The 26,498-nt window shown below is 36.5% G+C and overlaps 1 protein-coding gene and 1 long non-coding RNA gene across 2 annotated transcripts in view; one reads left to right on the top strand and one right to left on the bottom strand.

The window, feature by feature from the left end:
* Positions 1-433: 433 nt before the first annotated feature.
* The window catches only part of LOC147027864 (E3 ubiquitin-protein ligase MARCHF3-like), a 64,157-nt gene continuing 38,092 nt past the window's right edge, over positions 434-26,498 (bottom strand). Inside the window, exons 3-4 of the mRNA XM_085877572.1 lie at positions 3,566-3,776; positions 434-823 (exon numbers count right to left, since the gene is read on the bottom strand). Of these exons, the coding sequence (XP_085733698.1) occupies positions 584-823; positions 3,566-3,776 (451 nt within the window). The 3' untranslated portion in view covers positions 434-583. The remainder of the gene's footprint in view (positions 824-3,565; positions 3,777-26,498) is intronic.
* On the top strand, positions 7,822-9,064 carry LOC147027865 (uncharacterized). The gene is made up of 3 exons (XR_015057313.1): positions 7,822-8,125; positions 8,316-8,373; positions 8,669-9,064. It is a non-coding gene; the product is annotated as an uncharacterized LOC147027865 (long non-coding RNA).

Raw genomic sequence — 26,498 nt, forward strand, 5'->3', positions numbered from 1 at the left:
GTACATATTCATACTCTTTCAAAATTGTCTTCTCACTAATTTTATGGAATGTTGAACCTAATTTTCAGAACATACAACCCAATAGCCAACGTTGGAAAAGCTTCAAGTCTTACCTTCTTAGTCATGCACTGTATTTGTCTAACTAGCAGAGTATCCCCCTGGGTGATCTTGTTCTGGGCCCTGGGCGATCTTGTTCCTAGTATGCAACACGTTCTTCTGACCCATACCTTTATTTGGGCGGTGCACTGATTATAATTGAAAACACCTCACGACACTGGAAAACGTGGGGACAGGAATACTGTCCTACAAATGGTGGAGACTTACAATACCCACCCCCATCTGGAAGCGGTGCTACACGATACACATTTACATAGAGAATTTGCTTCTCCCCCCTCACCCCTGCCCCCCACTCCCCCAAGACCATCAGCAAAGATAAAAATCACCCCTATACATTAACTTGGGTTATGCTGATCGTCTGTCGCAAGTCTGGAAGAAATTGGGCGAGAACTGTAGGAGGAGTAGCCCAACAAACAAACCCACAAAGAAACACAAAACACCGGCCCATGAATTATAGTCAGGATTGTTAACTCTCACACACCCTTCCATCACTCACAAAGCTCCAGAAGAGGTAGATGAGAAGAAGGGCAGCTGTAAGGACAATGAGGCCTCCGGCCTCGAGGCGTCCGCGCAGTCCGAGGTGGTCAGAAGCACCTCGCAAGCAGAGCCATGCAGAAATTGCCGCCAGAGGGGAGATGAAGAGGAAGCAGAGTGTGTCCCCAAGCAACGTTCGCCGCTCACGCCGCTCAGCTGGACTGCGAAGCCACTGTGAGGTTCAAATCCATTTTGTATCAGTGGGTTGGCATTGCTCTCAGTGATACAAGAGCTCACTCGAAGGGGAGGTGTGGGATAAAACATGTGGTCACGGATGTCACATATATTAACATCATAAGACCTTGATGTTTCATATCTAAATGGTCACTCTACAGTCTACATACAATGCAATTTTAGGAATTTGCTGAAAATGTCTCCACTTGTCTTTGTCCATCCTAATAAAGAATGTTTCCTCAGCGATTGAGCACTGTGAGGTGGGTGATATTTTTTATTGACGAGCATGTTGATTGTGCCTGTTGGGATGGAGGCAGAAAAATACAAATAATGTCTTCTTTCATCGAGCCAGCAAGCTGGGAGCAACAATTCACATTTATTGCCACATCTAATGCAATTCAAATGCTCTAATAGCGGTGAGGTCCGCCTTTTAAAACTGTTTGTTCGATACAGTGGCCTGCAAAAGTATTCACTCCCTCCAAAATTTTCACATTTTGATGCCACCTGAGCTTAAAGCTAAAAAAAAAAAAATGCAGATAAAATATGAATGTCAGATTAACAGAGGAAACTAGAAGGGCATTCGGTGGAGCGCATGTCTCCGCCACGTAATGCCTGATCCACGAGAACATATTGAGCCCAATACATTTATGACATGTCATGCTATAGAGTACGACATCGGTTTCACCGTGTCACTCAATGGTGAAGAATCATTTAAAAAAATTATCAAATTCGGATCTGGATCTTCACCAAAATTGAATCAATTCTTCCTTGTCACACACCCAACATGTCCATCAAGTTTCGTCCAAATCGGTCCACAACTTTTTGAGATATCATGTTATATATCGTTTTTGGCCCTTTCTCTCAATGGTGAAGAATCACTTAAAAAATACCGGAGAGTCACCCAAAAAAGTAGTCGGATCTGGATCTTCACCAAAATCTAATCAGTTCTTCCATGTTACACACCCAACATGTCCACAAAATTTCATCGAGATCCATCCACAACTTTTTGAGATATCCTGTACAAAATCAGACAGACAAACGGACAGAAAGGGGTGAAAACATAACCTCCTTCACCTTCAGTGATGATTCTCAGATGATTCTCAGTTGTATAAGTATTCAAACCCTTTCCCTAATTATCCCGAAATAACTTCAGAAGCAAATTATTTGTTTGAAGGTTCCAAAATAAGTGTAATGGGTTTCACCTGTACGTTATCAGTGGTTTAACTTAAAAAATGAAGCTCCCCCAGTTATGGAAGGAGTTTGAAGGTGCAACTTACTTGGTTAATTAACCAACAAGGCAAACATGAAGACCAAGGAGCTTTCCAAAGAAGTCAGACATAAAGTGGTGGAGAATCACCGTTCAGGAGAGGGTTATAAGAAGATTTCAAAGTCACTCATTATCCCTTTGAGTATGATGAAATCCATCATTAAGAAGTGGAAGACGTATCATACCACCCAGACTCTACCCATATCAGGTCGCTCATCCAAATTCAGCAGCCAGGAAAGCAGGAAACTGGTTTGGGATGTCACTATAAATCCAACAATGACTTTGAAAGATCTGCAAGGCTCCATGTCCGAGATGTAGGTCAATGTTCATCAATCAACAATATCCCGTTCCCTTCACAAGGCTGGCCTCTATGGAAAGATGGCAAGAAAGAAGCCAGTACCAAAAAAGACACATCTAAAAGCTCGCATGGAGTTTGCGAAAAATCATCTTAATGATACTGCAGGTGTGTGGAGAAAAGTTTTGTGGTCAGACGAGACAAAAAATGAACTTTTTGATCTAAATCAAAACCATTAGGTCTGATGCAAGCCAAACACTCCACATCATACAGTCAACACCACCCCTACTGTCAAGCATGGTAGTGGCAGCATCATGTTATGGGGGCTGCTTTTCATCAGCAAGGACTGGCAAGCTTGTCAGGATAGAAGATCCAATGGACGGTGCAAAGTACAGGAGAATCCTTGATGAAAATCTGTTTGAATAAACCATGAATCTGGAACTGGGCAGGAGATTCACATTTCAGCAGGACAATGATCCGAAACACAAAGCTGAAGCCACACTGGAGTGACTGAATAAGAGGAAAATGAATGTTCTTGAGTGGCCCAGTCAAAGACCTGACTTGAACCCAATTGAACATTTATGGCGAGACTTGAAGATTGCAGTCCATTGACGATCCCCATCAAACTTGGTAGAACTAGAGCAATTTTCACGTGAAGAATGGGCAAAGATTTCACCATCTCACTGTGCAAAGCTGGTAGAGACCTACCCATAAAGACTCGTAGCAATCATTGCTATAAAAGGTGTTTCCACCAGGTACTGACCTCAGGGGCTGAATACTTTTACAACCAGTGAGTTTTGATTTGTACGTTTTTTTACAGGTGTTCCTGACATGTAACCTCCTTCAACTACATCAGTGTTCTATTTGATCTCATCAGTTATGAATAAAAATGTTCATTTGGAAAAATTGTTTCAACATAATTCATCTAAATGTGACATTATTGGCAGAGGGTGAATACTTTTGCACGCCACTGTGTGTAGCTTTTGATGCCTAGTTTCCGTAATAAAAAAAAACTTGTATTGGTGTCAAAACTAGTGACAAATTAATAATAGGAATAAAGTTTTTTTTTTGAATAAATGATCTCACAGATGAATGACATCCTCCACGATAAAAATGTGATGACACATTTCAGTTCTTCACCATCTGACTCAAAAACCATAATTAATGATTCTGCTAACCTCGACGAAGGGACGTGGAGAGCGCTCGAGTGAGAACTCGTGGCGACACAGCTCACAGGAGGAAGCTCCTGCAGTCTCCAGCCAAGTCTCTAAGCAGGCGGCGTGGACCCAGGCGAGTGAACCAGAGCAGCGACACGGCGAAAGCAGTGGTCCCCGCGGCCAGCCGGACTCCTCGTGACATATTCGGCAGATGTAATAATCACTGCTCACGCTAATGACAAATCAAAATTGAGAATTAGGATGGGAAAGGCAGTTGTGATTCAGAATCAAACAATAAAAAGGGGTTGATGGCAAATATTACATGTGCCGGCAGGAATTTAATGGGGATCGCGGGAAGCATAAATAAATACGACTCACAAGGGAACAACAAAATGTCTATATATCTTCATACAATCCACCACTTACTCAATTTTTCTCCAAAACCTACCCATGATCTTTTTTATTACCAATAACTGTACCCCCTTGTTGACCGACAGCTCATCGCTGTGCTTCATGAGATTTTCATGTGTTTTTCTTGTGCACCTGTTTACAAGACTGCTGTGTCTGTCGTTCAGTATTTCCATGAGCCTTTAACTCGATTAAACACGCAGATTTCCGTGCTTTACACAGATGGCCTCCAATACGCTGTGTATTAACATATACACACACTCACAAGTGCACACATGACATACGCACACTCACATGCACACACTCATGCCTTTTTCATAAATGTGTTACAATTATACAAATTCAGCCTGGGAATTCATCCATAGAAACCTGCTGTCTATAATGCACAGGTTCATCTCATCTCGTCTTCAATTATCTTAGCCATCCTCCTGCTCTTGATTCTCTGAATCTTGTGGGGAGGCTCTTGCTTTAAACCAACATATTCTCCTCCTGGAAGGCAAATCCGACTGAAGGCAACATCAGATCATTCCACAAAGCGTGCGACAAGTGTGCATATACCCCCAGGAGAGCCAGACAATGAGTGTGGAATATCAAAAATGAGCTTTCAAACTTTTTTCCTTCCTCTAAAACCTGGTAGCACCTTGTCAAGTCAGTCTCTGGTGTATGCTTCCATTCCATCCCTTTCCTCCCTTCAAATGGCACCACAGCCGACTCCTCTCGTGAGGAGAGGAGGAGAGTGGGACCATACTCTGTAAAGAGCGTTGGTGCTGTCTAAGCAGTCTCCTTGGCTATCGGGCACAATCCTGGACGGGTCACCACTCCGACACAGTATAGCCGGCACTGAACTACATCGACTGCGTAGCAAGGGATATCCAGCATGACATAGCGGACATGCAGACACTGATGATGAACAAAGATTCATGGCGCGGAATTGTGAAATCTATCTCGGATGCGTCCGCTGAGTCGTAGTTACCTTAAATTTAACATCGAACCACTGAATAGAATACCCACCAACCAGCATGTCCAACCCACAAACCACAGAATGAAGCTGTTATCCAAATATTCAAACGGTTATTCATAACACATCCTGTACTACATCCTGCACTGTTTCCTGGCAACTGCTGAAAATGGTTAACATAATATATATATATATATATATATATATATATATATATATATATATATATATATATATATATATATATATATATATATATATATATATATATATATATATATATATATATATATATATTGTTACGGTGCCGGGGTCGGCTGCCAACCGACCGCTGTGAACGGAGCCGCAAGTCGAGTCGGCCCAACCGATCGCCCGGAATACATATGGCCACCCGGATAAGTCCGAGCGACGGGTCCTTGGACAAGAACCGAAATACGCCAATCGGTAGATCACGTGGGGTAGGGTCGATTACCAATCTTCAATGTACCTAAATACCCACGTCATCCAACTACCGGGGTATTCCACCCTCGATGGAACTCGTACGGAACAAACCGCCGAGGCGAGCCTGTCCCGTGCACGATTCCGAGCAGCTTAATCGCCGAGAACCGTCGATCCAAATGTCCCCCTTTTACGGCAAACCAACGGCTTTCTAACTCCCGACACACGAAATGTTCAGTCAATGAAAGAATCGACGCGATTAGCTGAAAACATTTAACAATTGGGGTATTTATTAATAATAATGGGGAACTAGGGAAGCACGTAAGAGCAGAACTATACCAACTTTACGAAATGCGATGCAAACATTTACAGCACACGAAGCACTTAACAATTTCCTACGAATTAGACGGGCCCACTGACACACGTGCGCACACACACACACCCAATAAATTGTGGCTGAGGCCTTTAATAACGAGCTCCAGATCGGAGGACAGGTGAGCTGAAACCCAGAGCCTATCTCAAACCTCTCCACCTTGTGTGGTCTTCAAGTTGTTCGGACCCGGACTCCAGCGAGAGCGAGCTGGATCCAATCGCCGTGAGCCGCGATCCCTCATGAGCTCCCGCGAATCCTCCCGCACTTCTCAACACGTGCTCGTGAGACGAGGCACCGATCGTTCCCGTCGATGCGTCGCTTCCCCGAGGAACCACCTCCAAGAAGAGGCTGATGAGTCGCACCAAGCCAGGAACCAAACGGAGAACAAAGAGCTCCACGAACCAAGAAGAAGAAGAAGCCACCATTCGCAGCTCGAGCCGAGCGACCAACTCAACTCTCTTCCAAACAAAGCAGCTCGAAGCAAAAAGCTCTCCCGAGCCAAACAGAAGACGAAGGCCCACTGAACCACCAAAGCAAAAAGGCTCCTCACGAGCCAGGCCGCAGCCGAAGCTCACTGAGCCAGCCGAAGCAAAAAGCTTCCGAAGGCCTCAACCCTAACCCAAGCCAAACAGGAGCCGAAGGTCTGCTGAGCGACTACTCTCTGCCGAAGCAAAAAGCTTACTACTCAAGAACAAAGAAAGGATCTCGTCCTTATCCTTCTCTGCCCCCCTCCCCCGCGCCCGGCGTGACTCATGCCCTCGTGATCCATCCCCCGCTCAACCACGGGTGGGAGGGAGTTGTTGACATCATGAATCACGGGACGGCAGGGTTCTTCTTCCTCTTCGCAGAAGAGGGGGAGGGACGTCTCCATTGTTCGTTCCCGAACTATTAAATCGATCCGCAGCGCATCTAATCGATTTCTGAACATTTAAACAATGGAAGGTGAGCTATCTTGGGAACAAGCACTTATCGACATAGCTGACTAAAGGAACCTGAATGTTGTGTGCAATCAAATTCCAAATTCGTAACACTACCCCCTCCCATTTTTACAAACTCGTCCCGAGTCGTCAAATTTTCGTGTGACCAGCACGTGCAAGTTTTCCCCTAGTACGTTCTACCTTCGGATCCCTGAGTGCGACATTTCTTTATACGTGTCCCAAAAATAAATAACCTAATGCGCTGCGTAACTGACTAAACAAACTCTCACAGACTCATTCGGACAACTTAACCAAAATTGCCGGTGCTAAAACAAACATGCAGGCGGGGGTTCACGTATCTACAATTTTCACTCAACTTATCCATTACTTAACCGTGGCCCAGGACCTGTGATCTGTGAAAGGGGAGAAGGTAAAAGTCATTTCAAAGTTAATTGATGCAGGGGAATGGGTGGAGATGAGTAGGGTGAGTATTCTGATTCTCACTCACTTTTCCCCATGTAAGTAAATGGGGGATTTTCAGCAATTCATATTTTTTGCCCTAAAAAATAAACCCCCTTTTTAGCCCAAGGTATATTTATTTGTCTCCCCTTTTAACCAAGGGGCACTCTATTCAAATAACCAATGCAACAAGATAAAGATTTGTTCAAGTAGCAAAGTAGTAATGTGATTTGTTCAAGGTGATTCTGAAGAAATATCTGAAACATGTAAGCCTTGGGACACTCTTTTTCAAATAACCAATGCATATTGTTTAGCTCACTCATTGAACCTATAAAGATTTGTTCATTCTCAAATTCCTTCAATAGTTTCATTTTCTTTGCACAATAATCCCCATCTAAAATATTTAAAAATAAAACATTTGAATCTTTATATTTTTCAAGATACCCCTTTTGTGTCATTATGAAATGATATACTTCTCTTAATGATCTCGTCTGACCACGCCCTGAGTTGCATATCATTTTTTTGCATAAACCACGCCATAAACAAGTTTTGTTTCAAATGTTTTCAGTTCGTGCCGTGAAAATGAGGAAGGGTTTTTGGACAGTCATGCTGTGAAAAAATAGGAACTATTCTGTGAGAGACAAGGCCTCATGTTTATATTTTAAATCAGAACACCAACAGGCTTTTCAACACAAGTTTAATCAAAATCATTTTAGGGCATTTTAAGTATGTTTTGAAAATGATTCATACAATTTGTTGGTAAAGTTGGTAAGCTTGTGTATGGGTTCCTCTTTGAACGATGAAGCAATTGATTATAAATTAAATCGTGATTATCCTGATATATATATATATATATTTTTTCGTGGCAGGTCCTTGGAAGAAGTGGGGTTTACATATCGCGATGAGGTGCAAGAAATGAATGCTCTTATTGAAGACGTCAATGATCTTAGAAGAGAATTGAAAAACATTTTTAATGACTGGTACGAAGTCTTATCACGGCCTCTGATCTCGAATGAATTAAACCAACGGTGAGACGTGTGTGTGTGTGTGTGTGTGTGTGTGTGTGTGTGTGTGTGTGTGTGTGTGTGTGTGTGTGTGTGTGTGTGTGTGTGTGTGTGTGTGTGTGTGTGTGTGTGTGTGTCTCCCTGTCTGTCTTTTTACCTACCTCTCTCTGTCTGTCTCTCCATCTATACCCTTGACTCATTTTATTTTTTTCAGCTCGATCACACAACATAAGCTGTTGAAGCAATCTGGTACAACACATGATTTTCTGGAGGTAAATGTTTCTGAATTATTATTTAGTTATTTGTTTATTTATTCTTTTATTAATATCACTCTCTCTTTGGAATGTCGCCTTATGTTGGTTGCATCATTAGTTTGGATGCGGTTATGCCAGTACACTGGAATTCATTTTATTGGCCTCGGAAGGATGACAGGCTGAGTCAGCCTCCTGGTGTGTTAATTCAGTGGTCAACGAGGCTTGAACTTCGAACCAACACCAGGCTTATTAATATTACCATGTAATTATCTTTATAAAACCTAATTATTATCCACTTATTGTTTCAAAACAGAACATGGTGTCCGAGTTTCGAAATCACAAGACATCTGAAGAAGATTGCTGGGAAAGATTATACATTCTCGCAAATGAATATTTAATATTTTCAATTTTGATTAATTATATTTGTTTTGTTTACAATTACTTGATTTTGAAGTACAAAAAAGAATCAAGACATGAAGAGGAGAGGGAGGGAGGGGGGGTAGGTGCGCTCCCCCAACGACCCATCACCCCCTCATCCCACCCCTCCCCTCCCCGTGTGTGTGTGGGGAAGGGTGGGGGTGGGATGAGGGAGGTGGTGGGTCAAAGGTGGGGGCACACAGGGGGGTTGAGGCTTGTGTGGGAGGGGCTTGTGTAGGAGGGGCTTGTGTGGGTGGGGTTTATGTGGGCGAGGCTTCGATGCGGTTTGTGTGGGCAGGGTTTATGTGGGTGGGGCTTGTGTGGGAGGGCTTTATGTGGGTGGGGGCTTCGTTGGGGTTTGTGTGGGCAGGGTTTATGTGGGTGGGGGCTTCAGTGGTGTTTGTGTGGGCAGGGTTTATGTGGGTGGGGCTTGTGTGGGCACGGTTTATGTGGGAGGGGTTTATGTGGATGAGGCTTATGTGGATGAGGTTAGTGTGGATAAATGGATGGGTGGAGAGATGGGTGGATGGGTGGAGCTTGTGTGGATGGGTGGAGAATTATTTAATTAAATAAACATGTTGTGTGTGGGGAACGAATTAACTCGTCACTAATTCTGTGAATATGATGAATGTGGGTGGAGCTTGTGTGGGGTTTGTGTGTGTGGAGCTTGTGTGGGGTGGGGTTTTTGTGTCGCGGTTGTGGGGGATTTGTGTGTGGTGGGGTTTGTGTGGGGTTTGTGTGGAGGTTTGTGTGGAGCTTGTGTGGGGTGGGGTTTATGTGGGTGGGGTTTGTGTGGGCAGGGTTTATGTGGGTGGAACTTGTGTCTGGAGCTTGTGTGGGGTTTGTGTGGGGTGGGGTTTATGTGGGTGGGGTTTGTGTGGGCGGAGTCCAAAAATTTCAATTTATCTTTGTCTTTTGTAATACCTGTGAATAAAATGAACCTAAAATCTCTTCCCCTTCTAAATCATACATCTTATAAGTCCAAGGAACCGTATCTATTACATAAACAATTTTTAAAAGTTTGTTCGTCCATCGTTTAATATAACCTTTTTCAAAATGAGATTTCCACCTATGTATTCTTACGATATCACCAACTTTGAACTTAGGTTTTCTGACATTAATCTCTTTTTCATATTTTAATTTTGTAAATGTTTCTGATGGTTTAATATTCGTTGACGTGTGAATCGTGTCATTATACTTATCCACAATATCCTGAATAAAAGATGACCATTGTTGTGAACTGAGTTGTGTGAATTTTTTTTATCTAGTCTCTCTTTTAAGGTACGATTAAAACGTTCAACAACAACGGCCTTCCCTTCATTTAAGGTACTGTATAATGTAATACTGTTATTTTTTAGAAAATTCATAAATGTCTTGTTATAAAACAATATCCTGAATAAAAGATGACCATTGTTGTGAACTGAGTTGTGTGAATTTTTTATATAGTCTCTCTTTTAAGGTACGATTAAAACGTTCAACAACAACGGCCTTCCCTTCATTTAAGGTACTGTATAATGTAATACTGTTATTTTTTAGAAAATTCATAAATGTCTTGTTATAAAACTCTCTACCATCATCAGTCCACAATTTTTTCGGTTTTCTCTTACTTTTATTAAATATCTGTTGAAAGGCTAACATCAGAGTATTACCTGTTTGGTTTTTTAAAGGAACAACCCATGCGTATCTACTCCTCAAATCAATAACGGTTAAAGCATACTTGTACCCCTTATCATTATTGAGTTCAATCAAATCAGCGGACCAGATATAATCTACTTCCTTAGAATAAACCTTCCTTCTCTGAAACTTTGTGAATATTGGGTAATGTAATTCATCAGCTAATTGCTCTTCAATCTTAATGACATCATTAGAGCCTATAAGTTTTTTGAATTTCCAAGTCCAAGTTTCAATTTAGCACTGATCATCTTCTTCACGATGAACCGATCAACTTTTCTCTCAAGGTTGGATTCTGCATCAGAGACAAATTATACAACATTTCTCTATCGGCTTCATGCTTTTCTTCCAACGATGTGGTATTACCATAATCAATATTGTGCCTCATGCACACTTCATCAACCCTATTGATGGATTTGCTCCATGGTTTAGGATTGTCTGCCTCATCTAATCTTTTATCCAAGTTTGTGCCTGGACCACAGAAAGAATACCCTGGTAGATGTAATTCCCCCGGTATTCCAGTAGTTGTAAATTTACTTCCTGATAAAAACTTTTGTATATCTCCTCCGAGTTTGTGTTTGGAGATAAATTGATTTTTTTTTTGAACCACACACCGAACATATACCTTTTTGTATAACCCTGTTATTTTTACTTTTAAAATATGAGATATTTTTCGTATTAATTTTCTTATTACATTTGAGACAATAACTCATTTATTTATGAGAAAAATTCCGACAGAGTGCAAATACCTTTTTAGTTTCCAACATGCACATTTGAATCTTAATTTTTAAAACATAAAGAATCATGAGAAATGCCTTCACTCTCTCCTCCATTTATTTAAGAAAAAAATAAAAAAATAAAAACTTTAATTAACATCAATATCCTCTCCATGTGAAACGATGTCAACGGTCTTGTCGAAAATACTGCTAATAGACTTGTCAATTCTTTGTTTTCCTCCTCGGTGGGTTGAGTTATTTTCTGTAATACCACCAATGTTTTTCTAATCTCAATGGTTTCCATATTTTCATATTTATTCAGTCGCGCTCTTTCCTCCCTCTCCTTCTCTCTCTTCTCTCTCTCTCCTTCTCTCTCTCTCCTCCTTCTCCCTCTCCTCCTTCTCTCTCTTGTCCTTTTCCTCCTCTTCTCTCTCTTCAACTTCCTCGTCCCTTACTATCCTTGAATCGCTTACACCCCATAGAATATCATACATATATTCATCAGGATTTCTTGTTATTCCTGTGTCCAAATTTTTTTTTTTTTACAACAGGAAACCAATAAAATTTCTTTTGAATTTCTAAAAGAGCCTTACGTTTTCTTAACTTTATAATTTTTTCATTATTTAACATTCTAATTAAATCTAAAGTTGTCGGTTTATCAACATCAGCATAATGCCAATCTTTTATTGAAAATACCTCATTCTTATGTTGTAGAACATATTTATTAAAATACCGAATACCCTTTTCTTGAAGGTATTCTTGGACACAGAAATGATAATTTTCTTGACGCCTTCTTGCCGTCATTTATGTATTAGAAATATATGTTAGAATAATATTATGACACAAAACACCTCCCCATCTTCCCATAGTTAAATCATTTTGTATTTCCTTACTTATTATATATAATCCTGTTTTTTCTGTTTTCATGATATAAACTAGGGCAAAACCATTATTATATTTACCCTTATTAAATTCTTTTATTTGTTGTTTACTAATCGTGGCTCCACAAAACTCATTCTCTATACCAAGTGGATAATATTCTTCCTTATGAGACTGATTTAATTGTTCCAGGTCTTCAAGGTCAATTTTAAATGACCAATTATACCCTAAATCATTCATATCATACGCCCATTGTTCTATTCTCATGCAAACGACACGCCCTTCTTTCTAAAAATTTATTTTAATTTGAACTGTGAATTCTGTGTGACCTGGAGATAAAATCAACACTTCTGTATGTTTGGAATACACGGCCGTTTTATTTAAGGATATATATTGTGATAAATCGCTTAATCTCACCAAGTCATTCGCGTCAGTCAGGCTTGGATAATTTTTTAATTTATAAGCATTTTTCATATTAATATTTTTGGTTATATTATATTTATGTCGTTCAGCCTGTACCTTTGTGTAATAATTTGATAAATCAATATCCAGTTCTTGGGATACACCAAAGATAGAACCATCTTTCCCAACATAAGTCATTTATATTGGATTAAAAATAATGTCATAAAAAAATTATTTTTGTTGAGTTGAAATAACACATAGAGACATAATTGACCACAACACTTGGAATTTAATTCTTGGACTTGAAATGTTTGATAAACACTATTCTGTATGAATTTTATGACTTCAACAGGTGGTGGAAGACCATAACTATCAAAATAATATTTGTCTTGATTATTAAAAATACAAACCCAATGAGAACCGTTCCCATTATTATCTTCAAAGTTCATAATAATATTCTTTGTATGTTTAGGCACGTTTGTTAATTCATCTCTCATACAAATAACCACATTATGAATTTTTAATTTCTTACAATATTTGACAAGTTGTAAATTTGATGTTGTATTCTTTCCAAATTCTTTAAACCACTCATCAATGCTCATTTATTTATTAGAAAGATATAATCCATTACCCCTTTTAGTTAATTTCACACCTGCTTGTGCGATAGAAGAAAGCATATCTCCAACTAACAATCTTGCTTTATCAGGCAGACCTTCAAGTTTTTCAGTAAAATCTACAATTACACCACTTCCACTAATTTGTTTCTCCAACTCTTTGTTATGTTTTTCCAATTCTTTTTTGAGCCCGGAGTTGAGCCTTCCTTTCGTTGGTAGTTTTCACCGCTGTTGAAATACCACCCGCCAATGCTCCAACCGCACTTAAACCAGCAAATAAAGGAATTAGAAATGGGAGAAATCCTCCACTCGTCTCTCTTATTGAATATTTTTTCAACATTGGTTTTGTCATTTTAATTTTAAGTGAGCCAGTATCGTTCAAGATTTTATCCTGTTCTCTTGTGAGCAAAACATCAATTCTTACTGCTCCCTTTCTCTGAATTGTATTAACATTAATCGTACAAGGCTTTTGATTTTGAACACAAGATGATAGTTTATGAAGATTGATTTGATTAACATATACCCCAGTTGGTACTTTGCCACTCATTTATTTAACAAAAAATTATGTGAGACTAATCATAACACCATTATCTGTATTAATCTGCAATTCTGTTTCTTCCAAAAGCAAACAATATGTATCAACTTCTTCACTCTCTCCTCTTTCAATGTACAGGGAAGTATCCACTCGATTAGACTTTATAGTTTCCTTTTGAGCACTCAGGTCAAACGCATAGATTGTATACAAACTTTTAAATGCTGTCATTTCCAAAATAGGTTCTTTATTTCCATTACTTTTGCACACCTTTTGGTAAGACTTGTATGCTTCAACAAAATCATTTTTTTCCCAATTAATTTCCAATCTATCTCGTGGGTAAAATGTTCCATCTTGAGAAACGCGAAGTTGTTTCACCTAAGCATTATCACTCAATGCATTATTCTTATCAGTCGTAGTATCACCATCTGGCTTTTTAAAAATGATCCACAGATATCGTGGCTTTCCTTCCAGAACACCCAAATTCCACGTGTAAGTGGTTTGGTTGTTTAATGTGTTGACATCTTCGTTTGAGGCATGATACACCGAGTGGTTTCTTTGAGTTAAGTCTTCTATTCAACATCTCTTCTGTTTTAAGATTAGGAGTATATTCACTCATATACCAACTCATTTCATCAATTACAAATTTATTCTGATCACCAAAAGCATTGCAACACCAAAAAGTAATCTATTTTCATTATCATTCCTTTGTAGTTGAAATCTAATTTTAAGACCATACAGAACTTTATCATGATCACAAAATCCAAATATACCTTCAAGAGGAACTGCCACAGTAAAACTATGACCTGCTTTTGTATCATCATTATACATTCCTTTCCTTTGATTATTTCCAGGGTCTGTGTTTGTTCCCGTTGACATATCAGGAATAAAACCTTCGACAGCCCCCTTTCCCATTCTATCACCGAATGAATATAGTGTAAATTTCATCATTTCAGATACAGCAGAGACATAAACAATCGCTTCAACTTATTGTGTTCAAATGTACAAACGAACACTGTCAAACATTTTCCAGAAGAAATCATTTCCGAGTGTAGCGTTTGTGTTATTCCCAGCCTTAGTGAATGTAAATTTACACAAGAAACTTTTGGATAGATTCAAATAGGTTTGTTGATTATTTATTTCAAAACTTTTTGTACCATTTGCATTCCAGTCTGTTCCAGTTATTGCATTTACCTTGAAGTAATCTTCTTTTACAGTGGAGTTTGAGATAATAATAGTATCATCCAAATCATAGATACTATCAATTGCTTCCATACTTGTATTTATTTCGGAAAAAAGATGTTAAAACTTTTGAAACCCTGATCCAAGTATTCAAATTATTTTCCGTTGTTCTTGGGGAGACAACTGAGTTTTACCTTTCTTAATTTCTTTTATTGCTCGTAATTTATGAGATTCCTTTTGGGCAACTTTTATACTCTTTATAGCACCTGCTACATTTCCCACAGCAGAAGCAGTTGAACCAATTAGGTCTTTATGTTTAAGAATAGTTGAACCGATACCCATTAGAGTATCAATTATCCCATCTCCTCTAAATTGATGTCCGACACCCCTTTGTCTCGTAGGTTTATAGTATCCTCTACCAAGATACATACCTTCGCCCTTGTAGTATGGGGAAAGGAACATCCCATCCCCTGTAATTATTTTATATTTTCCCAACTCGTGTTTCCTCACAATAACCATCGTATTTATTTATTGGAAAACTTCACGTCGGTGAATTCTGATGGATATAACTTCTCCATTAAAAGAAATCATACGATTATCTTGGTCGGTTATCCTACAATTTACTCTGTGTCTGGTTTTTCCTGACACAGGGAGATAAAGCAAATTTTTGGGTTCATATTGAATTTATAACCAATTGGGGTTGAGTATGCACTGAATGAAAATATTGTATTGTTTTTATTCCATCATTATAAGCACCATCAATCAAATCAGAGTGAATTAACACCGAATTTATTCCTGAGGATATTTGAATGACATTATCACTGTAAAACGTCCCATTTATTTCAATCTTTTTTTAGGAGAAACCCAATAACTCTCTAAATGAATTATCAATTGTGAAATCAACCTTGTAGTTATTTTTAAGTTTAATCGTTGATTTTGAAGTACGTTTTTGAATGTCGAAAAACAATATTTTTTGGTTCATCACCCTGTTCTTTCATAAGACAAGCAATTTCGGAAGATATTTGAGAAATCTCATATGCTCCGGGTGAGACTGTTATCGTTTTGTATCCACTTCCTGGATCATAACTAAACTTGTCATTTTCTCGGTTATATTAAATAAGGTATTATAAGTTTCCATGGACAATAAAGATGCCTCATATTATTTTGTTAGGGTTAGTAGTTGTAGTGGGAATGGGAATGAAGATGTGTGGTCGCTTGTTGTGAAATTGAAACTAAGGATTGTGCTTCTCATCTTATGTAATATGAGATAAAATTTCTTTGTATTGATATTTATTAATTATTTTCATGTTCATCAACTGGTGTAAAATGGCTGATGCTTCATTAAAACAATTGTTATTTCCAGCCTTCTTACTGCCTAACAACAATAGCAGTCTATTAACTAATTGTGATGGGTCATTTGGAAGAAAACTAACACCTGAACCAAGGATAGTTAAAGCCTGAATAATGTGTTTCTCCTTCTCATTCTTCCTACTTTTACCAGAAAGAATAACCCTATAATCAACAGAGTTCAGCAGATCAATATATACTTTATCATCATTATTTTTCATATCCAATGGTTTATCAATATACTTTGATTCATCCCTCACAGTTGAACCTTGTCTTCCATCTTTTGTGAGAAGAAACATTAATCTCAGAGTTAGTTTGACAGGGGGTTGAGCAGAACTCAGAACCTTAATTCATCATTAAATAGCAATACCTTTTCTTGAACAAGATGAAATATTGCTGGTTGTTCTGTTGGAATGAGTCCTGCTTTGGTTTTTGAATCCGCTGAATATTCATTGTTTTGAAGAGCATTCAAAATATAATCAGGGGGTCGATTCATCTCTTCCAGTTGTTGAAATAATCCTTCATCATCATATTCTAATTCTCCTATATGCTCTAATTCTTCCTCCGTCATTTGACTGAAATCTTTTAACATTTGGACCTTTCTAGGAGTATATTTTATTGTGGGAAATGTGGAAACATCTATAATTTTTTCTTGGAAAGTTTTTAAAAGTGGTTTAAAATTTTTTTCTTGTTTTCTTTCAAATGCTTCTTCACCCGTTAGTTCTTGTCTGCATTTCTTCTTTATGGCTTCCTGTTGTTTTACAACTTTTGAAACCAACTTGATGTTCCCTAAATCTTCTTGCTCTTTCTTTCGCATCCATTTATTTATTGAAAAATATCATTTAATATCTCATCTTGTTTCACAACAATATATTTATATTTTTCAGTCGTGTGTTTCATGTAATCCCCAAATTCCTTTTTACTGCATAATGTAGAACAATTGTCTCTCCAAAAATTGTTTATATCTATTGAATTTAACTTGAATAAAATCAAAGTATTAGCATTGTTTCTGATGGAACGACAAGGAAGTTGAAAGTACGATTGACTAAGATAAATACAATTACAAGAAGAATGTCTCCCTCTTGTGTAGTTGCTGTCCATTACCGTTTGGTTTCTCTCATTAACACAATCATCAAAGATAACGAGGTTCTTTTTAGATGTATCCAAATCTTGGGGAGACGGTATATCATCCGTATTATCACTAAGAATACAAGTTATCGGTTTTGATTTCTTTTTCATCTCTGTGTATCACAAAATAGTTGTATTATATATTCAATGTTATAATCATTTCGGTTTTTTTGAAGTTTAAATAAACCGATTATATCTTCTTTTTGAAGACCAGCATTAAAACCTTGTGAGAGTAGTTGATACTCTGGTTGAAATCTCGACTTCGTGATAATTATTAAATTATCATAATCTAAAAAGTTGGGAGTAAGGAGCATCTTTAAAAGTAAGCAGGTTTTTCCACATCCACTTGAACCAACTATGAGGCATCTTAATGAATTTGGGAGATTTTTTATGGTTGTTAAATTTTATCTTATTTTCCCAAATGGGTAAAAAAAAATCATTCATTTATATATTTGGAAAACTGGTTATTTAATTTATTATTGGCTTTTTTAGAAACTCTATATTTTATCCTAAGTTCAGGTTTAATTTCAAGATAATCCATTATTTTATTTATGCAATATCTTGTGTTGATATTTCCCTGAAAATCACATCCATGAATAATATATAACAACAATCCTTTGAACATTTCTCTAATACGTTCAGTTTCTTCCCTTGTAAGGAAAGGTGTGTTATCACCCTCATACTTTACATTCATTTCTCTAATCAATCTTGTAAAGTAATTCATTTTTGGTGTAAATCTAAAATAATTATTTTCCTTTTTATATTTTTTATTCTCATTAATTAGAAGATAATCACAGAATATACATTGCATATAGGCTTTTGACTCTGTGTTTAATCCCCGTCTTTCACACGCAGGAAAATTCTCAAATTTGTCATATGGAGAATCAGGGAATTCAAGAGGCTCAAAATCGAGTAAACTATCCATATTTATAAAGTAAAACTTTACTTAAACTGAAATTCATCTTCGATACTTTCAGAATCATCTATACTTTCATAACTATCGTTTGAACACAAACTCTCGGAATCATAACTATCGTTTGAATGCAAACTCTCGGTATCATAATCACTCTCATAATCTTCAAAATCTTCAGTTGAATATTGACTCATATTTAATTAGTAGAAAAAAATCATTACCATCGATATCTACATACTTTTTTCATTAACAGATTCAACTGCTACATTTTTTATATTAAACGTAATTTTAAAATTATCCTTAACAACAATTGAACGAAATGTCATTTCACCTGATATATTAACATCCTTTATTTCATCAGGATTTATATCTTTAGGGTTGTTGAAAAAAATACAAATTTCTCCTTGCATATTACAGATGGTCTTATCTTTTCTTTCTGAAGCTTCATCCAGAAGGTTTTTATTTTTTGATACTTTTTCTTGTTTCATTGCTTTTTCTAGTTTTGAATATATTGCCATAAGGAGAGGAAAAACTTTTGTTAGAGATACCTTAATTGATGTTCTTCCAGGTATACTTAAAGCCCTTCCACTGAAGGAAATTGAAGAACTCATATTATTCGCCATAATTGTTTTTATCCAATAGTTATTATATTTATTTGTTCAATTTTACATCCTTGACATATTTCTCAGTATCTTTAACAAATGAAGAGATTGATTGAAACTTGTCTTTTGTGTCTTGAAACATTGTATTTATTAAGTGAAAAAGTTGGAGGATAAAATGGTTTTAAGCACAGATTCACCTATAAATTAAACGAAATTTTCATCAAGAAAATTTTAGTTTAAGCAAAGTTTTATTATATAAATATGGTGAATACAACGTACTGCGATGTTTGTAATCACGAATATAAATATTATAAAAAAGACCTTCAAACCAACAAACACACATTCAATCTTTTCAAACAAATATCTCCTCTTGAGTTGGAAAGAAAACATTGTGATATCTGCTCAAAGGATGTTTTGAAGAGTAGTTATAAGAATCACCTTCAATCACAAAAACACAAGAAAAATGAGTTTAAAGTAAAGGGAGACTATTATATTGAAAAGACTGATGGGGCATTTAAAGGGCATATAAAAATAAGGATTTTTCAATTTGGAGAACCCGGTCCATCATCAATAGCTGAATCAATTGAAATAGTGAAACCTGATGTTGAAAAAGTTATAAAAAGACATTAAAAGAAATGAAAACTTTCAAGTTTTATATGGGAGTGAAAATGAATATGAAAGGACAAGATGAAGAACAAACTCCTTATACGAGAACAGATCTTCATTTTATAACATCATTTCAAGATTTTTTGAATTGTGGGGTTTATGAAGAACTATAAAGACAAGAGGAGGATGTTGATAATACAGTGGTAGGAAGTGGATTCAATATTTTAAAAAATCATCTTTTTAGATATACACATTCTAAAATCAAACCCTCTTAAAGCTTCTTCTTATATTGAATTACCAAAAGAAATAAAACTAAAGAAGGCAGTTGTTAATATTAAGAACAATGATAATAAATGTTTTCTCTGGTCTGTTCTTGCTCACTTACATCCACCAAAATGTAATTCAGAAAGAGTAAAACAATATATGAAATATGAGAATACCTTGGACATTAAAGATTTTAAGTTCCCAATGCCACTAACAGATATTCCTAAATTTGAGAAAAAGAAATTATCTTTCTATTAATGTATATGGATTAACAGATACAAACAAAGTTCAAATATTGAAAATTTCAAACAACTATAAAAATGAAGAAACACACATTGATCTTTTATATTTTAGTGTTTGAAAGAATTCACATTACACATACATCAATAATTTATCAAGATTAATCTCTTCTCAGGTATTCAGAACAGCAAACAAAATATATCCTTGGAAGCGATGTTTTAATTCATTTCATACAAAAGAACGATAAGAACAACATTCAAAATATTGTAGTAATCATAAATCAGCTGTAATTACAATGCCGAAACCTGGTGAAAAGATTTCTTTTGAAGATTATAATAAATCTATCATGCACCCATTTGTGATATATGCTGATTTTGAATGTATCCTTAAAAAGATAAATACTGCTTCTCCTAATCCAAAAGAATCACATACAAATAAATATCAAAAACATATTCCTTGTGGTTTCTGTTATTATATCAAATCATCTGTTGGAGAAAAGTATAATAAACTTGAACATTATAGTGGAAAAAAAGCTTCACAAGAGTTTGTAAAACAATTAGAAAAGGATTGTATAAGACTAACTAAATTAATGAAAGAAACAAATGAACCGATGGAATTAACCGAAGAAGAAAAATTAGAATTTAGAAAGAACAATATCTGTCATATTTGTGAGGAGGAAATTGAGGAGTCTAAAGTTTGGGATCATTGTCATCTTACTGGTAAATATAGAGGTCCCGCTCATTCCTGTTGTAATCTTAATTATAAATTAAAACTGGTAAACCAGTAATCCCGGGCTTCAACCCGTGCATCCGACGTCAAAGGACTTTAATTTGCACCGAGTCTGCAATGGGGTCTCGCTACGGTGTCCCTCATGTTATATCAATGAAGGATTGTAAAGCCGATAGCAATACATGATAAAGAAAGAAACTTCACATTGGACAAATTGAAGCTGGACAAAGTTTCAAGTCCCGAAAAAAGTCCAATAACTACACATTTGCATATAAATGTAAATGGCGAACTTGTAGGAGGTTAAACGATCTTCCAGAATGTGCAGTCACTATAGCTCTATCTTCTTTCGGTTTCATTTTACGACATGTCAAAAATGAGTGATTTTAAACTTTGGGGGGCTCTGGGGCCTCACTGGGGTCAAATACAGACATAGTATACACATATTTGGAGTCCCCTGTTTATGAACTATCGAAATCTGTCATTAAAATTTTTCAACTCTCATTTGCACATTTGGCATATTTAATGAGGCGAATCGGCATCATTTTAATCATATAAATTATGTAACGAGTTCGACCAAATTAACAACTTAACATTCCCATGGAACGTTGGAAATGTGTGCAAAAGATTGAGGCTGTTGGGTTATCCTTTCTGAAGAAGATGTTTTTAGGTTTTGGAGAAAATCCAATATGGCCGCCATACCACGTGACCTACGCCATCAAAATTTTCAAAGTATAAACTTCAGGTGGAGAGTTATTAAATGGATAAGTTTCATTGAATTTCATCCAACCATTGTTTTCATTTAACGACATTTCAAAAATGGGTGATTTTAAACTTTGGGGGGCTCTGGGGCCTCACTGGGGTAAAATACAGACATAATGTAAACATATTTGGAGTCCCCTCTTTAAGGCCTATCGAAATCCATTATTCGATTTTTTCAACTGTCATTTGCTTATTTTACATATTTAATGAGGCGAATCGGCATAATTTTAATCATATAAATTTAGTGACGATTTTGACCAAATTAACAACTTAATATTCACATGGAACATCGCAAATGTGTGCAAAAGCTTGAGGCTGTTGGGTTATGCGTTCTGGAGAAGATGTTTTTAGGTTTTAGAGAAAATCCAATATGGCCACCATACCACGTGACCTACGTCATCAAAATTTTCAAAGTATAAACTTCAGGTGGAGAGTTATTACGTGTTTAAGTTTCATTGAATTTCATCCAAGTGTTGTTTTCATTTTATGACATTTCAAAAATGGGTGATTTTCAAATTTGGGGGGTGCTGGGGGCTCACTGGGGTCAAATACAGACATAGTATAAATATATTGGGAGTCCCCTGTTTATGTGCTATCTAAATTTGTCCTTAAATTTTTTCAACTCTCATTTGCATATTTTGCATATTTAATGAGGCGAATCGGCATCATTTAAATCATATGAATTATGTAACGATTTCGACCAAATTAACAACTTAACATTCCCATGGAACAATGCAAATGTGTGCATAAGTTTGAGGCTGTCGTGTTATCCGTTCTGGAGAAGAAGATGTTTTTAGGTTTTGGAGAAAATCCAATATGGCCACCATACCACGTGACCTACGTCATCAAATGTTTCATAGTATAAACTTCAGGTGGAGAGTGATTATCCTGGTAAGTTTCGTTGAATTTCATCCAACAGTTTTCCCTCGAGATCCGCCACAAAATTGGTCAGTAGAACATAAAAACGCCTTTAATAATAATAATACTAACGAATTCAATAGGGCTTCAGCCATTTGGCTTGAAGCCCTAATTACCTTCTTTTATTCCAGTCTTTCTTCACAACAGTGCCAACTATGATACACATCTATTTATAAATGAACTTTCAAAAACACCAGGGAATATTTCTGCCATAACAAACACAAGTCAAAAGTATATTTCATTTACAAAAATGATATTCACAAAACCTTTAACTCGTATTAGGTTTCTAGATTCTTACAAGTTTATGGGAATACCACTCGCCAACCTAGCATCAAATCTAAGCTCCACGGGCTCTTTTCCAAATCTTAATTCATTTTTTCCAAAAGAGGAAATTCTAACTACAGAGGAAATTCAGATTAAAGAGAGAATTCAAAGTAAAGAGGAAATTTTAATTAATGAGGAAATTAATGAAGAAATTCTTACTGAAGATGAAATTCTAATTATAAAGAAAATTTGAACAATAAATGAAATTCTAACCAAAGAGGAAATTCTGATTATAGATGAAATTCTGATTAAAGAGGGAATTCTAGCAAGGAATTAAATTCAAAGTAAAGAGAAAATTCTTTCAAGTAAGGGAATTTATCGTTATGATTATATGGATTCATTTATGACATTTAAAGAAACACAACTTCCTTCAAAAGAAAGTTTCTATAATAACCTTTATGAAGAAGAGATAAGTGATTAGGAATATAAACACGCACAAGAAATTTGGAAAATATTTAAGATAAAGAACCTTGGAGAATATCATGATTTGTATCTAAAAACATGTTTTATTGTTAGCTGATGTGTTTGAAGCTTTTAGATCACTCTGTCATAATAAAAATTGTTATGGATTAGATCCTGCCCACTATTTCACAGCTCCTCGTTTAGGTTGTTGGAGTTGGAGTTGGAGTTTATATAAAGTTGGAGTGCAATGTTGAAAATGACAAAACAAGATATAGATTTAATCAGTGATGTAGATATGCTTTTGATTATTGAGAAGTCTAAGAGAGGTGGAATATCACAAGTATGTTCAAAAAGATATGCTAAAGCAAATAATAAATATCTTCCAAATTATGAGAGTGAAAAAGATTGCAATTATTTGATGTATTTTGATGCTAATAATTTGTATGGATGGGCAATGTCTCAATCTCTGCCTTATGGTAAATTAGAGTGGGTGGAAGAAAAGGATTATGAAAAGGCTTTGATGAATATTATTTCTTCTCAAGAGGAATAGAATGAGGAAGAAGAAGGTTATTATTTTGAAGTTGATTTGAGGTACCCGAGTGATCTTCATAATAAGCATGAAGACTTTCCTTTTGCATGTGAGAAAGAAACCCCAAAGAAAGAATGGTTAAGTGATTATCATAAAAGTTTTAATATTAAAGGTAAATCAACAGAAAAGTTATTAACAACATTCTATGATAAAGAGGGATATGTTTTGCATCAGAGAAGCTTGAAACAGTTTTTGAGAGAAGGATTGAGAGTAGCTAAAATTCAGAGTTTTAAAATTTAAACAAAGTCCTTGGATGGAAAAGTATATTAAATTCAATACAGATATGAGAGCAAATACAAAAGTAAAATTTGAAGGGGACTTTTATAAATTAATGAATAATGCTGTATTTGGAAAGACTATGGAAAATGTTAGAAACAGGCAAAACATTAGATTCGCAACATCTTGGAAAGAAGCTTCTAGATTGATAAATAAACCAAATTTTGAGAGAGAAGAGGTTTTTTTCAGAGAACTTTTCTGCTATTCATATGAAAAAGGAAAGTATTGTCATGGATAAACCAATTTATATTGGAACAGCAGTTCTTGATTTATCAAAGATATTGATGTATGATTATTTGTATAATAACTGAAAGAAAGAGTATGGTGAAAATGTTTCATTATTGTATATGGATGCTGATAGTTTTATCCTAGATATAAAAACTGATGATGTTTATAAAGATATGAAGAAAAATATTGGAGTATATGATACAAGTAATTTTAGTAAGAAAAGTGAGTTATTTTCAAAAAAGAATGAAAAGGTTATTGGTAAGTTTAAGGATGAGTTGGGTGGAAAAGTAATGAGTGAGTTTATTGGATTGAGAGCAAAGGCATATGCTCATAAGTATGGTGATCAGATTGATAAACGGTTAAAGGGAATAAAGAAATATGTAATAAACAAATCAATAACTTTTAGAAATTATTACAATTGTTTGATGAATAAGAAAGAAGAATATAGGAAAATGAATACAATAAGAAGTTATAAACATAAGATATATAGTGAAGAAGAAAATAAAAAAGCATTAGGAGCCTTTGATGATGAGATTTATTTTAGATAATGGAATAGATTGTGTTCCATATGGATATGTATGATAGAGTGAATAGAATTGATTGTGTTCCAGATGGACACAAGTTTTAACGATGGGAAGATAGGTTAGGGTTTTTAAGGGCTGCCGCCACGTTTTTCACAATATATAAATGGTCGAACCAAGTATTAATCAAACTAAAGAGTGGAGAAAATCTCAGTCCTGGTATATAAATGGAAAACATAATGAATGTGAAAAATATAAAATAAGTCTTATTGAAAAAATAACTAAAACAAAGGTAAATAAAACAAATAAGCGAATCAATTTAAAAACCAATAAGTTAGAGGATGTAAAGAAAATAATAAATATCCTTGAATGGACTGAAAACTTTGATGGTTATCAAATTGAACTTTGATGGTTTGATGGTTTTGATGGAAAAAAACTTTGATGGAAAACTTTGATGGTTATTTGATGGTTATCAAATATCAAAGTTTCCATTGAACAATGGAAAAATAATTTACTACAATCTCAAAATGATATGCAACTCAGAGGGTGGTCAGACGAGATCATTAAGAGAAGTATATCATTTCATAATGACACAAAAGGGGTATCTTGAAAAATATAAAGATTCGAATGTTTTATTTTTAAATATTTTAGATGGGGATTATTGTGCAAAGAAAATGAATCTATTGAAGGAATTTGAGAATGAACAAATCTTTATAGGTTCAATGAGTGAGCTAAACAATATGCATTGGTTATTTGAAAAAGAGTGTCCCAAGGCTTACATGTTTCAGATGTTTCTTCAGAATCACCTTTAACAAATCACATTACTACTTTGCTACTTGAACAAATCTTTATCTTGATGCATTGGTTATTTGAATAGAGTGCACCAAGGTTAAAAGGGGAGACAAATAAATATACCTTGGGCTAAAAAGGGGGTTTATTTTTTAGGGAAAAAAATATGAATCACTGAAAATCCCCCATTCACTTACATGGGGAAAAGTGAGCCAGAATCAGTATACTCACCTGACTGAGATGGTCGCAAAACACAAATGAGCATGATGGATGCACGGGCTGCCTGCGGGTTTTCCGATGGGTCGCCCGTGCCCACTACACTATTCCGGCCCCTCTTGGGCCCTTGGCCTACTCTGGCCGACTAGTCCGGTGCCCGGGGTGCCCACTAAACAAAACTCACCTTTCCACAGCCACGCTCCCAGCCGGTCCGTGAACCCCTGCACCCTTCCAAACGGGTTTCGTGCCTTCTCTCGACACCAACAAAACGACCTCCTATGAGTAAATTTGAATAACACACTAGCTAACATAAAACTGACCCCGGGGTCACTTGGGTGGGAATCACTCCTCCCCCCCCCATCCAGTCATTTGCACCATGCATACCACATTCCCTCCACTCACACACTTGGGCCTGCTGTCCCATACTCACTCATTGTACACTTTTCACTCTTTTCCACTCACACCAACACTCCACACTGCCATTCTTCCTAATTAAATCCCCTAACTAACTTGTGCTCCCTCGTCATCCCTTATTCTCATGCACGTTCCATTTACTCTACGTAGCTAAGCTACGTCCACTCTACACATTTCCATGTCTGTCCATGTCTCCAAAAATCCCAAAAATTCCCATTTCCTAAATTTGAACTAAAATCCCTCCAACTAATCCATTCCACGGGCTCCATGAGGACTTGTCCCTGCCCCATGAAGCCGGTCTAACGATTGCTAACCCATCCCTCCAACTAGTACTTCCTGTGCCCCCTTACAGGGAGGGTTTTCCACCCCCTGCCTGGGGCTCGTGTCCCCTAGAAGTGGCGAGGCTTGCTTTTTTTTCCTGCGCACACCAGCGTGGCAATTCGCAACCTGCCCGTGACGTCATGG

Source organism: Eptatretus burgeri, chromosome 4, assembly GCF_056783735.1.
Source record: "Eptatretus burgeri isolate ZD-2024b chromosome 4, Ebu_testis_v1, whole genome shotgun sequence".
In the NCBI taxonomy this organism is placed as follows: domain Eukaryota; kingdom Metazoa; phylum Chordata; class Myxini; order Myxiniformes; family Myxinidae; genus Eptatretus; species Eptatretus burgeri.